The 14,001-nt window shown below is 43.9% G+C and overlaps 2 protein-coding genes and 1 long non-coding RNA gene across 5 annotated transcripts in view; 1 reads left to right on the top strand and 2 right to left on the bottom strand.

Annotated features, from left to right (window-relative positions):
• LOC119798731 (LIM domain-binding protein 3-like) overlaps nt 1-3,000 on the bottom strand; it is a 45,362-nt gene extending 42,362 nt beyond the window's left edge. Inside the window, exon 1 of one of the 3 annotated variants that reach the window (XM_038308328.1) lies at nt 2,773-3,000. In XM_038308328.1, coding sequence (XP_038164256.1) covers nt 2,773-2,868 — 96 coding nt within the window. In that variant the 5' untranslated portion in view covers nt 2,869-3,000. The remainder of the gene's footprint in view (nt 1-2,772) is intronic. The other 2 variants (XM_038308327.1, XM_038308329.1) reach the window with 2 other exon arrangements.
• A 6,051-nt stretch (nt 3,001-9,051) lies between these two features.
• LOC119798744 lies at nt 9,052-10,381 on the top strand. The gene is made up of 3 exons (XR_005282760.1): nt 9,052-9,394; nt 9,572-9,603; nt 10,198-10,381. It is a non-coding gene; the product is annotated as an uncharacterized LOC119798744 (long non-coding RNA).
• Nucleotides 10,382-12,840: 2,459 nt separating this feature from the next.
• LOC119798732 (melanopsin-A-like) overlaps nt 12,841-14,001 on the bottom strand; it is a 37,865-nt gene continuing 36,704 nt past the window's right edge. The window contains exon 12 of the mRNA XM_038308330.1: nt 12,841-13,821. Coding sequence (XP_038164258.1) covers nt 13,657-13,821 — 165 coding nt within the window. The 3' untranslated portion in view covers nt 12,841-13,656. The remainder of the gene's footprint in view (nt 13,822-14,001) is intronic.

The following is a 14,001-nucleotide window of genomic DNA, read 5'->3' as shown; positions in this document are numbered from 1 at the left end:
ACGGCATCAAAACCTCCCTATGTGGGCCGGGTTTAGAAAGAACCATACCTTTGCTCAATGGTCCAAAGTCCTCTTTAATGAAAGAAAAGTTTGAGTCACATTTTAAAAGACCTCAGACTGAAGGAAGAGAGAGTTCCCGATTCCTCCATCACTGCTGGTTCTGTTCTAACGGGTTTCCTGAAGTCCACAGTCGACACAACAATCTACTGGTCCAGTTCTGCATTCCTCCCTCTGATTTTTCTCTTTTTTGAGGTTCTTACGGCGCTAGTGGCTCTTTTATTGCACAGTGGGCTGGCAGGAAAGGCGGTAGGAGAGAGAGGGAGAGACTTGCGGCAAAGGACCACAGGTCGGATTGGACCCCGGGTCGGCTACGCCGAGGACTAAGGCCTCCATACATGGGTGATGTACGCTAATCACTGATGACTACCTGTAGCAGGATACCGGTTTTATTTCCCAGCAGGGCTTGGTACGGCCTACAATGGCAGAAGCATCAACACCTGTTTAAATCACCATGGTAACGCCAGGAAACGGGCCGGAAACCTTAAACCGCGTAGAGAATCGATGGAGTCAAGATGAGAGACACCAGAACCAACCTGAAGGCTGAGCGGGGCTTCAATCGGACCTCAGCAGAATCAGCAGGTTATCTGTGCCATGTGCTGAGTCACTGATGCTGAGAAAACCCGGACTGGTCAGAACCCGGATGGACCGGGTGTTGGCCTGCTGGTTATAGCAGATCTCGGTGCTCTGAGAAGGTTACAGTACCCGGTTCGATTCCCACAGCCTCTTATCTGGGTCCCTGAGCAAGACCCTTAACCCCACCCTGCTCCCCGGGCGCTACACAATGGCAGCCCACTGCTCCCCAAGGAGAGGGGTTAAATGCAGAGAGGGAATTACCCCACTGTGGGACAATAACAGGATTTACAGTCGGAACACGTTTCATTAACTGAAACCAAGAAGTTCCAAAAAATTTAAATCAATCCTCTGGACTTTGTTTCCAAGTCTGAAGACGTTTCTCTTCCATCCAGGAAGATTTTTCAATTCCAAATGTCAGAAATAGCGTTTAGTTCCAGGTTTTATCCAGCAGCCCAACAAAGCCTGGTTTTAGTTTAGAAAACATGCAAATAGAAACGGATGAACGGGTCCCCCCCTTTGGAATGGGGGTCGTTAAAAAGAAAAAGTTTAGAGAATCTTTAAAAGTTTCCACCTTCAAGATTTCTTTCTCTGGCTTTTTTCCTGAAAATCAATCAGGACAAACTCTTTAAATAACACTTCATAACTTCCATGTATTAAATAACCAGGAGACATGACAACAGATTCACAGAAGTCACAGAAGGCAGCTGCTCACCAACCAGGCTCACTTCACAGGAAGTGTCCCCCATTAACAGTTAAAGCATTTTATACATCTACAGTCTGCCATATCATTATATTTTAGCAGATGAGGCTCAAGCCTTATCAAAATATTATACTTTAATCTTAGCTGAAGGAGGCCGCTCTCTTTCCATTCCCACATCTTTACAGAATGGAGATTATAACTGGATATCAGGACCGAGGAGCTGGCTTAATTAGATCAACTATTGGGGAAAACATTCGTTCTGAGACGCAACAGGCAGCTGATGTTAAGGTGTAATAAACTAACACATCATCCGTGATAATTATCCTAAAATGATCGTTTGGCTTCTTTGTTAGCCTGCAATGCCTCATACCTGTCTATGTCTCTGAAAGGGGGGTCGTTAAAGGGAATAGTTGGTCTGGATGAATAGGTGAGGTCTTCTGTTCTCCTGTAAAAAGGTTGCAATTATAGGGGAAGGAATCAACTCTATCGCTGCATTGGAGGTTTTTGAAAACTGAAATCTGAGTCCTTATAATGACAATTAAACAATTTAACAACTATTCCCTCTAACGACCCCCCTTTCAGAGACATAGACAGGTATGGGGCATTGCAGGCTAACAAAGAAGCCAAACGACCCCCATTCCAAAGGGGGGGACCCGTTCATCCGTTTCTATTTGCATGTTTTCTAAACTAAAACCAGGCTTTGTTGGGCTGCTGGATAAAACCTGGAACTAAACGCTATTTCTGACATTTGGAATTAAAAAGCTTCCTGGATGGAAGAGAAACGTCTTCAAACTTGGAAACAAAGTCCAGTGGGTTGATTTTAACTTTTTGGAATGACCTGGATGACTGAGAATCTTCATCAGCATGAAACCAAGAAACTTCAGCTTTAAACTTTAATTCCACATGAAACCCGTCTGCAAAGCATCAGATTGGGTTTTATCTGAGAACTGATCCAGAAGCGAGGTTCAGCAGCGGGACCAAACGGAGCGCCTGAGACCAGCCACCAGGAGCTCCAACATCCAGAAGCAGGACAGACAGGAGCTTCTCCTCTCCAGCTATTCACAGAGCAGGCTCTGAAAACTTAAACCTGCTCCAGTTTTAGAAGCTGCAGCTCTGCTTTCAGGGGCCACCAGGGGCCACGGAGCCACCATGACAGGTTTGAATCAGAAAAACCTCCAGAAGGAGCAAATCTATGAGCTTCACAGCAGCTGAACTTTAACAGGAAGTTCAGATTTAACAACATCTGCCTCTAATGATCTGATTTCTGTCCTTCAGTCAATGAAGAAGATTTTTAGCTCAATCATGACAGAAGCAGAGGAAGAGGAGCAGAGGTCGCTCCACCAGGAGCTCCACTGATCTACCAAGAACATTCCTCCTCAATCATCTGCTTTATCCATCCCTTCTCCACACGCAGAGCAGGAGGTTCCAGCGGCTCTTACCCTGGAGACGGTCAGCGGCATGTTGAAGTCTTTGCCCCCCTGCAGCCTGAAGCCCCAGGGCCCGGGGCCTGGCAGGGTCACGCTGTAGATGCTCATTCTTCCAGGAAAACCAAAGATCCTCCAAACTCAGGTGAGACGTCTGAACCACAGCTCCAGGATGAGCGGAGAAACCGGAGGTTCTGGAGGAGGACAGAGGAGGACGATGATGAGTGGAAGGAAAGGGAGAAAGGAGAAGGAGCTGCCTGCTGGGAGCTGAAGAGACGCTCTAAGAATAGCCAGAGATCGCAGAGGGGCATTGTGGGAGGGGGTGAGGGCAGAGGGAGGAGGGGGGAGGACTTATATGGCGTGAAAGGGGACACCTGGAATGCCAGGCTCGCCGTGATTCACCGGGTTAATATAGACCCGGTAGATTCTTCCAGACCCCCCCGCCCCCCCACAGAGCAGGTTCTGATGAACAGGGTCTACCTACGACCCAATCAGGAGCCGCGGCAGGAAACGTCTGGTTATCTGGGAGCTGATAAAAAGGCCGGGAGCTGAGAGGGTCCGATAGAGAAAGGTCAGCGGCGGGATGGGAACCATTAAAGAACCGCCTCACTGGATCAGAACCGGAAAGGTCCGCTCCATTAAACACCGACTGGGCTCAAGCAAACGACCCATACAGACAATCCTTCATGCTCAGGGCCGGCCAGAGGCATAGGCAAGCGGCAGGTGACCAGGGGGGGCACCCAAAAACAATGCACTGGAAAAATGATCTAGAAATAAGTAAAAATGTCTTAAATTAAGTGTATTTACCCTTAATTTGAGCAGGTAAATAAGATGATCTGCCAATGGAATGAGTATTTTTACTCTTAAAATAAGACAATTAGATGATATGCACTTGAAATAAGACAATGCAATTGTGTTTTCTTATTTAAAGTGTAAATTGTTTTGTTCCATTGGCAAAATGTCTCTTTTACCTCCTCAATCCAAGAACAAATGCACTTATTTTAAGAAAAAATGACTTATCTAGATTTGGATTTTTTCCAGTGTGGCCAAGGTCCATTGACCAAACTATGGGGACTGCCTTTGAGCTTCTCATAAACCTCTCACTAAACTAGATGTGTGAACTTTAGCCGAATCTTTGTGTAGCTCTCAGGATGGCCGGTGACCGCTGCCTCAGCAGAGCAGAACTTTTCCTGTTTGGTCCCTAATGGCAGAAACTCTGACTGTAGCCAGATTGGCTCATAGATGTTGGAGCTTGGCCTGTTTTCCAGTGTAGTCCTGTTTCTCTGACTGTGACTAACTGGATGTGCTCTCTTCATCCTCTGACATGGGAGCTGGCTCGGAGCTCGTCTGCCTGGCTGTGTGTTTCCTGGACGGGGCCGCCTGTGGAGCTGGTTGACAGTTGCCTTTTGTATCTATGCTGCTTTTTCTATGTCTGCTTCTGTCTCCTTGAACCCCAGTGGGCCTCAGCAGATGGCCGCTCACACTGAGCCTGGTTCTGCTGGAGGTTTCTTCCTGTTCAAAGGGAGTTTTTCCTCCCCACTGTAGCTACAAGCATGCTTAGTGTGAGGGATTGCTGAAGAGTCAATGAGTCGATGCAATCAGCTGGTTTTCCTTAGATAGAAAACTTTGAATCAATCTGACTGGATGATCTGGTGAATTGGAAAGTGACCTGAGATGACGTGTTTTGAATTTGGCGCTATAAAAATAAAGTGAATTGAATTGAATAGCTCCGCCCACCACGCCTGGCTCACCTCAGACACTATCCCAGACGCCGTGCAGGACGCTAGTTTGTAGCTCTGTGCGACGGTCTGTTGGTTTGCACCCAAAGCCAAAACACGCAGCGCCACGGCCAGTCTTTGGGGAACGCTCACGGGAGAACCGTGTGACGTCCGGCGTTGGATGAGGGGTTGTAGAGGGCGAACAAGGCTGCAAACTGACACATGGACGCCCACAATCCTAGCTAGTTCTTGCGTTGTGGAATAACAGCTCAGACCACACTTCAATATTGGCCATAAATCTAAATATCTGCGTTATTCCTGCGACAAGCTAACTGCGACGCTAACCAGCCTTTAAGTGGACCTAGAGATTGCTGCAATAACATAGTTCGCCAAGCAATACCATGCAATGACGTCATCAATGATGTCATCAGGGACACGTTTGCTTTCATTATTTAAGTATCTGTTTTGTATCGTTCTGTTTTTTATTGTCTATGTTTCTCTGTTTGGTTTTATTTAAAATATTGCGCATTTAATGCATATTTGAAAATAATCGATTGAATATGTTTTGTGACGGTTTGTATTCAGAAGTTTTAATAAAAGAGGATTTTAATTAGCGTTTACTTATTTTATATTAATAAATAACCTCACTGTATTCGTTTATAATATTCGCCATAACATTACGGTGGGACGTTTGCGTCGATGATGTTGTAGCGTAGGTGGGAAGGGGGGGCCCACCAAATCAAATTCTGCTTAGGGCCCCCAAGAGGCTGGGGCCGGCACTGTCCTTGGTTAGACCAGAGGTCCAGTTTTCAGCATTCGTTCCTCCATCTGTTGGTTGAGCTGAAATTCTTCGATTGGAAGTCAGGTTCTCCTGATCTTCATCCTGGTCTCATCATCATCAAACCGTCAAACAGAGCAGGAGCCTGGGTTCCTGTAACACACGACCTGGATCATGTATGTAACATGTTCTGCAGGGAGGCGGGTCCCAGAGCAGCTGGATCTGCTCAGCGCCGCATGTCAGCGGCTAAGTTTAGATGCTTTTGTGACAGAAAGGAATCTGACAGAGACTGAAGAGCTTCCCAGGCGGAGGAAAGGTCAACCTGGAGCCAAGAGTCCAGATCCATCCTTCCTCTGGTTCCATTCATGGAAAATCATCCATGTCTGCAGATCTGGGCTGGATGTGACTGAAGGAGGCCAAAGATCTCCAGAACATCAGAGAACATTTTAGAGGAGAGTCTGCAGAGTCTATCTGTCCATCTATTGATGAATCCAGTCTGAACCCATCATCCATCCCAGTAGATCCATATGGTACCTCTGGTTGGTCACCAGCTCTAATGAACATGAAGCAGAGCCTGAAGGAACCAGGAAGTTTCCTCTGCTCCTCTGCCCAGTGATCAATTTTTAATCATTTGTTTTGAATTGAAGTTTTGCTGAATTTTTAATTCATCTGATTAAAAAAAGAGAGAAAATAATTGTAACTTTTAGATGATTTGTTCATCATTTAGCAGCTTCTGCTCCGCTGGTTGAACCTCAGTCATCTGGAAACATGTGCAGCTATCAAGCCGTCAGCTGGACGGAGTTTATGTGCAGAAACCTGCTGACCTTTATCTGAAAGGTCAGAGCTGATGTCACAGAGAGCAGGGGCGGATTTAGGAAAAATAGGGCCCTAGGCAAAGACAGGCAGGGTGCCCTCTGAATGGAGAACACATCAAACAGCCCCATTCTCCAGATAGAGAAATGTTAATAGAATAGACATCCATTATCTGTTCTAGGTTGTGTCCCTCTCTTCTTGTCCCTTTTCTTCTTGTTTTCCTCTCTATGTTTTGTACTCAGCTGACTTTTCATGCTGTCTCTAAAGGAATGAAAGATTTTTTCCAAGCACTAAGCTCACTTAGCTGATTGCTCCTTCCTGTGTTTCCAAAAAGGCCAAAGTAAATAACCCAGTCCTTCTTTTCACTGTAGACAAGCCATGATCTGCTTATCTGTTCTCCATGTTTCATTTGGATGAAATAATAGCTGCATGAATCATGACAGCAGACAAGATAGAGGAGAGCAGGAGGCGGGGTTACCAATCTACTTGCTCTGGAGAGCAGAGTTCGCTGCTTTTAGATGTTGTCTCCAAAGTCTCCAGTAGCAGAAAAAAGTCGCTAGATTTGGCGCTGCGCTGCAAAAATGATATAAATATTAGTAAAAATGTCTTAAATTAGGTGTATTTATCATTAACTTGAGCAGGTAAATGACGTGATCTGCCGATGGAATGAGGATTTTTGCTCTTAAAATAAGATAATTAGTTAATTTGTACTTGAAATAAGACAATGCAAATGTTCTTTCTTATTTTAAATACAAATCGTCGTGTTCCCTTGGCAACATGTCTCACTTACCTCCTTAATTCAAGAGAAAATTAACTTATTTTAAGAAAAAAAAATGACTTATTGAGATTACATTTTCTACAGACAGTGACTGAAGGTCAGCTCTGCTCTGCAGAAACATCATTTCCCTCCATCAGCTCCTCCATCAGCTCCTCCATCAGCTCCTCCATCAGGGAGGAGCTGATGGAGGAGCTGATGGAGGGAACATCAGAGCTGCTGATTCACTTCACCTCAATAAAATCCTGGAAACAGAGATCGCCGGAGACCTGAGGTAACCCCGCCCACCTGCTGCGGCTCTTAGCTCCGCCCAGCAGGGCCGCTCCGTCCTCAGAAACCAGCAGCCACTGAGAAAATATTCCGAACAGGTCAGGAAGGGTCCAGAACCGGAGACCCGGTTCCGCCTGGATCAGCTGCTGCCTCAGCGGGTGGAGGAGGTGCGGGGAGCAGGAGCACTGAGTCCGGGGGGAGGGGGGGAGGCAGCCACCTGAGCTGCTGGAGGAGGAGGAGGAGGAGGAAGGAGCTGGTACCTGCTGCCAGGACGGGTCTGCGGTGATCCAGGATCCTGGTCCGGTCCCTGACCTGACACCCTGCCTCAGAGCAGGAGGGAGGCCCCGCAGGAGGGGGAGGAGGCCCCGCAGGAGGGGGGAGTGACCGAGGATTTTCATTAGGGGATTTTAATTTAAAGAGGCAGAACAGAGACAGGAGGCTGTAAACAACAAACCTCTGATAAACTCCTGCAACAAACTGAAATATTCATTTTAATTTACTTTAAATGTCTCATAATCATCTATATATTTATTCATATGTTAACTTATTATTTATCCATCTTTACTTCTTATTTATTAGATTATTTATATATTCTGTCATTTATTTTCTCTTCCCAGATGTTTCTCTCTGATTTTTTCATCCATCCAATGATTTTCCATTTAACAGGAACATTTTGTCCCTTTAAACCAGTTTATAAAATAAAAAACTGATTCTAGATCTAAAATATAGATTAAAAAAGCTAAAAAACTTAAATCTGATCTTATGATGAAAAACACTTTAAACCCCTGAACTTTTAAATCGTAATTTATTTGCATCTGACACTGGCTGCGTATAGAGAGGCTCTGACTAGGCAGGATGAGCAGATCTCTGCAGATTATTTTCTCTTCTGTCTTATAAAAACTATTTCCCACATTTGACTGCAACAGATTATGAAAAGTTAAAATAAAAACCAACTGATGCATTCTATAAAGCCAAGCTCTACGTAAAGAGTCTGTGCAGCATCTAGAACCAGAACAGATATTAAAACATAAAGAAAAGAAAAACGCAGCAATAACCTCTGTGGGAGGGTTTCTATGGTAACTGAGGCAGAGAGGTGATTCTCAGAGAGATCTGAGAAGTTTATCCAACTTTTTCTTTCTTTTTTCCATAAAGTGGCGATAGAGATACGCTGCACTGACCTGCTCTGTCTGCAAACCCCACTTATCTAAACGCTACGATCTTTAATGCTACGTTCAGACTGCACGCCGCAGAAGCAGCTGGTTTACATGCATAGTCAATGGTTGACGTGCATCAAGGCGCATCAAAAGGTCCTAAGGCGCATTTTTAACAGCTAAAGCAGCGCATAACGAGCATCTGAGGTGCGCAAAACGCTGCTCAAGCAGCAGCTGCTGGAGTTGGAAAATTTTATTTTTGCTTGTAAACGCGCCACATCAACCAATGAGAGAAGCTGATCTGGGAGCTGGCAGGGAGTCAGACGCAGCACTGCTGATGCAGAGCGCTATGATCACTCCTCTGAAACAGTTTATTAACGCCTAAATTAACTGCTCCGCCCAACGCACATCACACCCACTTTACCACCGTGCAGCTAGAGCAGCAAAGATGCATCAGAAATAAACTAAAAGCATCAGAAATGAAGCAGCACGGCGTTTTAGCTGCTTCTGCTGCGTTCAGTCTGAACGTAGCATTACATTTTCTGTCTGATTGGACGAGAAATCAGATTTATTGTGTTCTGGCCTTAAGAAGCAGTTCATCTCATTAATCTGGTCTTTTCTTTTCTCACCATGCAGAGCAGAGAAACAACAGAGGGGTGGAGAACAGATCTTTATTTAGAAAAATAAATCCCATAAACAGTGAGGTCAGCAGGGGGCGACATAAATAACACAAACATCATCAAACACGCGCTCAGCTTGTTTTCTGTTTATTCTGACAGCAGGACAGCCTGGAGCGACAGGAAACCATGACGGCGGCGGGATTAGGCCGCCGCTCCGTTTTCACTGACCAGACAAAAACCTTCCAGCAAACAAAGAGCAGAGAAACATTCCAGCTCCGCTTCACACAAAGCAGCACATCAACGAGGTCACCTGACTGCGACCTTTAGGACATACGGCAGCAGAACACGGTTTAAACTTCACACGTCAGCAAGAAGCAAAGATCAGGATTTAAACACAGAAATCCATAAATACTAGACAACAAAAACAGCAAGTTAGCTTTAATGCAAAAAAAGTTCATCTTAATAAGTAACTTTTACCTAAAAATAAGTGCAATTTTTCCTGAATTTAGAAGGTAAGTGAGAAACTTTGCTAACGCAATAAGACTATTAAGATGTAAAATGAGAAAAAAAAACAATTTCTGTTAAAAAATTCTCATTCTATTGGCAGATCATCTTATTTACCTGCTTAAATTAAGGCTAAATACACTTAATTTAAGAAATGTTGACATATATCTGGATTGTTTTTGCAGTGTGGTTCAGATGGTGGAAACCGACCAATCAGGTGAGAGCAGCGCTGCAAAAACCGTAAATCTAAATAAATCAGTTTTTCTTCAAATAAGTGCATTTTTTCTTGAACTTAGCGTTTCCAATAGAAAAAAAAAACAATTTATATTTAAAATAAGGAAAAGCAAATGCAGTGTTTTATTTCAAGTGCATAATATCTAATTATCTTATTTTATTAGTAAATATACTGATTCCATTTGAATATCATCTTATTTACATCATCAAAATAAGGCTAAATACACTTAATTTAAGACATTTTTACTCATTTTCAGAATGTTTTTGCAGTGAACAGCTGGGATCTGTGATGCATTCAGGTTCATCTTCCCTCTACACTGCAAAAACAATCCAGATATATGTCAACATTTCTTAAATTAAGTGTATTTAACCTTAATTTGAGCAGGTAAATGAGATGATCTTCCAATGGGATGAATATTTTTACTCTTGAAACAAGACTATGCAATGTTTTTTCTTATTTTAAATATAAATTGTCTTGTTTTATTGGAAAAATGTCTCGCTTACCTCCTAAATTCAAGAAAAAAATGCACATAATTTAAGAAAAAATGCCTTATCTATATTTTTTTCCCACTGTAAGGTCATCATTGAATCATATGAGGACGTCTGCAGGGCGGTTCTGTTGGGTCATCAACCAGCAGGTCGTTTTTTCCTCTGAATCTAGAAAACCTCCTGAGTTTTAAATCCTTATTTTGCTCTTATTTATTTACAGCTGTGGTGTAATTTCATTATTTTACCAGAATATTCAAACACAAATATTTTAACAGATCCAACATTAGAAAACAGAAAAGATCCAATGTGTTCAAGTGATTCTTTACAAAGTAATTTATTTCAGCAGTTTTTGAATGCAGCCTTTGATTTTACTTCATGCAGATAAAAACAGGTTTTTAGTTCGCAATTTGGGATTTACAGCTTTAGCAAACCCTAATTTCCTGGAAACTTCACTCAAATATTTAAAATTTCAGAAGCAGCAGCTGCTGGAGTTTGTTTAATGTAACTTTATCTGCTGGACGCGCCGCATCGACCAATCAGAGAAGCTGATCTGGGAGCTGGCAGGGAGTCAGCACTGCTGATGCAGAGCGCTATGATCACTCCTCTGAAACAGTTTATTAACGCCTAAATTAACTTCAAACGTAGAAACCTGCCGGCAGAATCTGTTGGCTTTTATTATCCTGCTGCCTGCAGTTTGTAGCACAGACCTGAAAAACGCTAACATCTACTTCCAGCCGCCACCAACAGGAGGGGAAAACCCTGGAGAGGCGAGCGGGCCTGAGGCAGCTGCTGCTGGGGATTCCCAGTGACAGCGCAGCGCCGGTATGTGGGGGTCTGAGCTAACCTGACTCCGCCAGATGGATTTGCTCCGCATATCCATCTGGAAACCTTCCGTTGAAGTAATTTTGGGAAGGGGCGAAAATACTGGTTAGCTGATTGGCCTATGTTGGTGATAGACGGGCCAAATAAACCAATCAGATCAACGAAGCATATGACATACTAACAGCCAGGCTACTCTTGCTGAAACCAGTGGGGAGAAGAGCAAAAACATCTTTTCCTCTGAGAAAAGCCTCCAGAGCAGTGTTTTGCTCTTCTTTCAGTGAAGAAATACTCTGTAATTCCCATAAAACTTGCTCGATAGCCACGCTAACGCTAGTTTCATCGGCTGAAGCCGCCATGTTCTTTAGACTGAACTGTCGCGCTTCTCGTTGCGTCACACCTCAACCCGCCTCAAAGCCAACGCTGATTGGACGTTCGTTTGGTGAACGGCTCCAAATTTTCTTTAACGAGAGTCTCCAGACTGATCTGCGAGTGAAACCTTGAAAGCTCGCGAGATCAGGATGGTCTCACGAGGCTAGGTCTGAGCGGCTCCCACAGAGAAATAATCTTTGAAGGCAGGATGGTAATCTGGATGAACTGACTGCACAGACCATGTTTTCAGGAGGACTTTCTCACTTCAACATAGATTCTAACTACTTTCTACCCGCTGATCACAGCTAATATAGCAAAGCTGCTCTCTGGCATCGAACACAGGAGCAGCAGAAGCTTCTGGACTCATTTTACTGGACGGCTGACCTTAAGCCCGGCAAACACTGTGCGATTTTCAGGATGATTTTCCAGTCGTGCGAGGACTTTTCTATCTTTCAGCATGATGGTGTAGTATAAAGGGGGTAACGATGGGCGATCAGCCTCTTACAACCGCCTCCCGATCAGGAATTGGGAAGTGGAAGCCAAACCAGTAGAAGAGGAACATGAAGCTCACTAGAGTGAAACGCGCTGCCTTGGATATTTGGGCGATTTAGTGCTGAAAGCCCTAAAATGAAAAGGAGACGACGTATTTGGACAAAGACATGGCTGAGCTAACGTGGCTACTACGGTCTGTCAGTTTGACAGAAAGAACTCCATTTCACTCATTGCCCCCCCGCCATGCTGCTGGGTTTTTTTCTGGGAGGAAGAAGAAGAAGAATCGTTGTTTGCGCACTGAGCGATTTGACCACAATGTCGGGAGAAAATCAAACATGTTTGATTTTCTCCCGACTTTACGATTCCTGATCGGGAGGTGGTTGTGAGAGGCTGATCGCCCCTCGTTACCCCCTCTATGCTACACTACACACGACGCATGGTAAGGCTGAAAATCGGCGATCGAAAAATTCTGGGACGACTGGAAAATCGGCCCAAATATCGCAGAGTGTGCGTCTGGCTTTAATGTGGACAAGCAGCAGAAATGAAGCAGCTTCTCTGATGGCGTTCACTGTGAAGGTAGCATCAGACGTTCTAATTGTTTGAATTAAACTATGAAACATAATATTTAGGCTAAAAATTATCTCATAACTTCCTTATGAACCTTCCACCTCTAGTCAGGCTCACATTCTTGGAACAAAGACATAAAGTTAGCTGCATTCTACCTCCAACATGCAGGAAATAGCGTCTCAGAGTCTAAATATTAACATTTTCCGGGGGAGGGAACCACCAGACCCCCTAAAGCCTAAACATTCGACACACTAAGGTTTACATTAGGGCTGCTACTGATGATTATTTTGCAAATCAATTGATCTCGATTATTTTTTGATTAATCGATTAATAATCAGATAGCTAAAGGTATCTATGAGAAGATTTTTTTATGAAATTAGACCGTTTGAATCTAAAAGTTTTCCACTTGAGGAGTTCTGGATTATAGAGCAAAATTAAGCTTTTTAATCTTAAATACAAAATATTTATGTATCTTTTTTACAATTATCATAATTCCTGCTCTAAGTGGGTCGCTCTGTCAGCTAAAAACATGTTTTACCGTCTCTATGCAATTAATGAATGATCGATTACTAAATTAGTTGAAGATTATTTAAATAATCTGATTGTTTCAGTTTTAATGGACACCCTGTGAAATATTCCTAACTAAAAACCTGAACCCAGAACCGGTCCAGATCAGATTATGACCAAAACATTTAGAGCATCATTAAAGCTCAGCTCAATGACCTGAAACCCGCCTGACTGAAGGCTAAACTAGAGAGAGATGTTCTAGAAGAAGAAGAGGAAAGGAAAGAGGAAACACCACACAGAGGCTATAGATACAGAACGGTGGAATATTTCTGGTTTAAAGCCCTAATCCAGACGGGTTCTGAATGATACATTTAAAGGTTTAAATGTTTAAATTATTGTCATCTGAATGGTGCAGTTTTACTAATCTTCATGTCTGGATCTTGTTTGTTTTTTGCAGTATTTATTTCTAATTGACTGTTTTCAGTTTAATTGCACACTTTATTATATTTCAGGTCAAATATTTTTTTGATTGGGCTTCAAGCAGCATGGCAGCTAAACCTGAGACCTTTGTGAATGTGTTGAGTTTGGGTCACGTTAGACCCGACTGGACGATCCAACAGAACCATCCATCCATCTAACCGGTTGGAGCAGAAGCTGCGCTGCAGAAACCGGCTTCAGCTTCTGGAGTCCAAACGTCCATGATGGATTTACTCCCTGCTTTATCTGATGGGTGGTTCTGCCAGGGAGTGGGTCCGCTTCATGACTGCTGTGGAGCTGGGAGGGCGGGGCTCTATCCAGGCCCCGCCCCCGCGTTGTTGTTGGACGCTTTGGCTCGGTTCGTGCGCGATCCGCTCCGCCCGATGGGCAGGAAGGGGCTGGTCTCGGAGGTGATGACGATGCTGGGGATCCGCCCTATTTGGGCTCTCGTCACGTTTCCCTCTGAGGCGTCCCCGCTCTGTTCAGGGAATTCAAAATAAGAAGACAGAAACATGGCGTCCACAAGGTGAGACCATGAGACAGAATAAAGGAACTCTGCAGGAACGACCGGCAACAAAGATAGAAGAAGTTGGAACAGTCATCGGGACAAACACTGTTAAAATGATGGAGTATTAGGATCTAAAAATCAAATCTTTAG

This window comes from Cyprinodon tularosa, unplaced genomic scaffold, assembly GCF_016077235.1.
Source record: "Cyprinodon tularosa strain WSP-4 unplaced genomic scaffold, ASM1607723v1 ctg634, whole genome shotgun sequence".
Taxonomy (NCBI): Eukaryota; Metazoa; Chordata; class Actinopteri; order Cyprinodontiformes; family Cyprinodontidae; genus Cyprinodon; species Cyprinodon tularosa.
The sequence above is the reverse complement of the archived record's forward strand: the minus strand, read 5'-3'. Positions and strand labels throughout refer to the sequence as shown.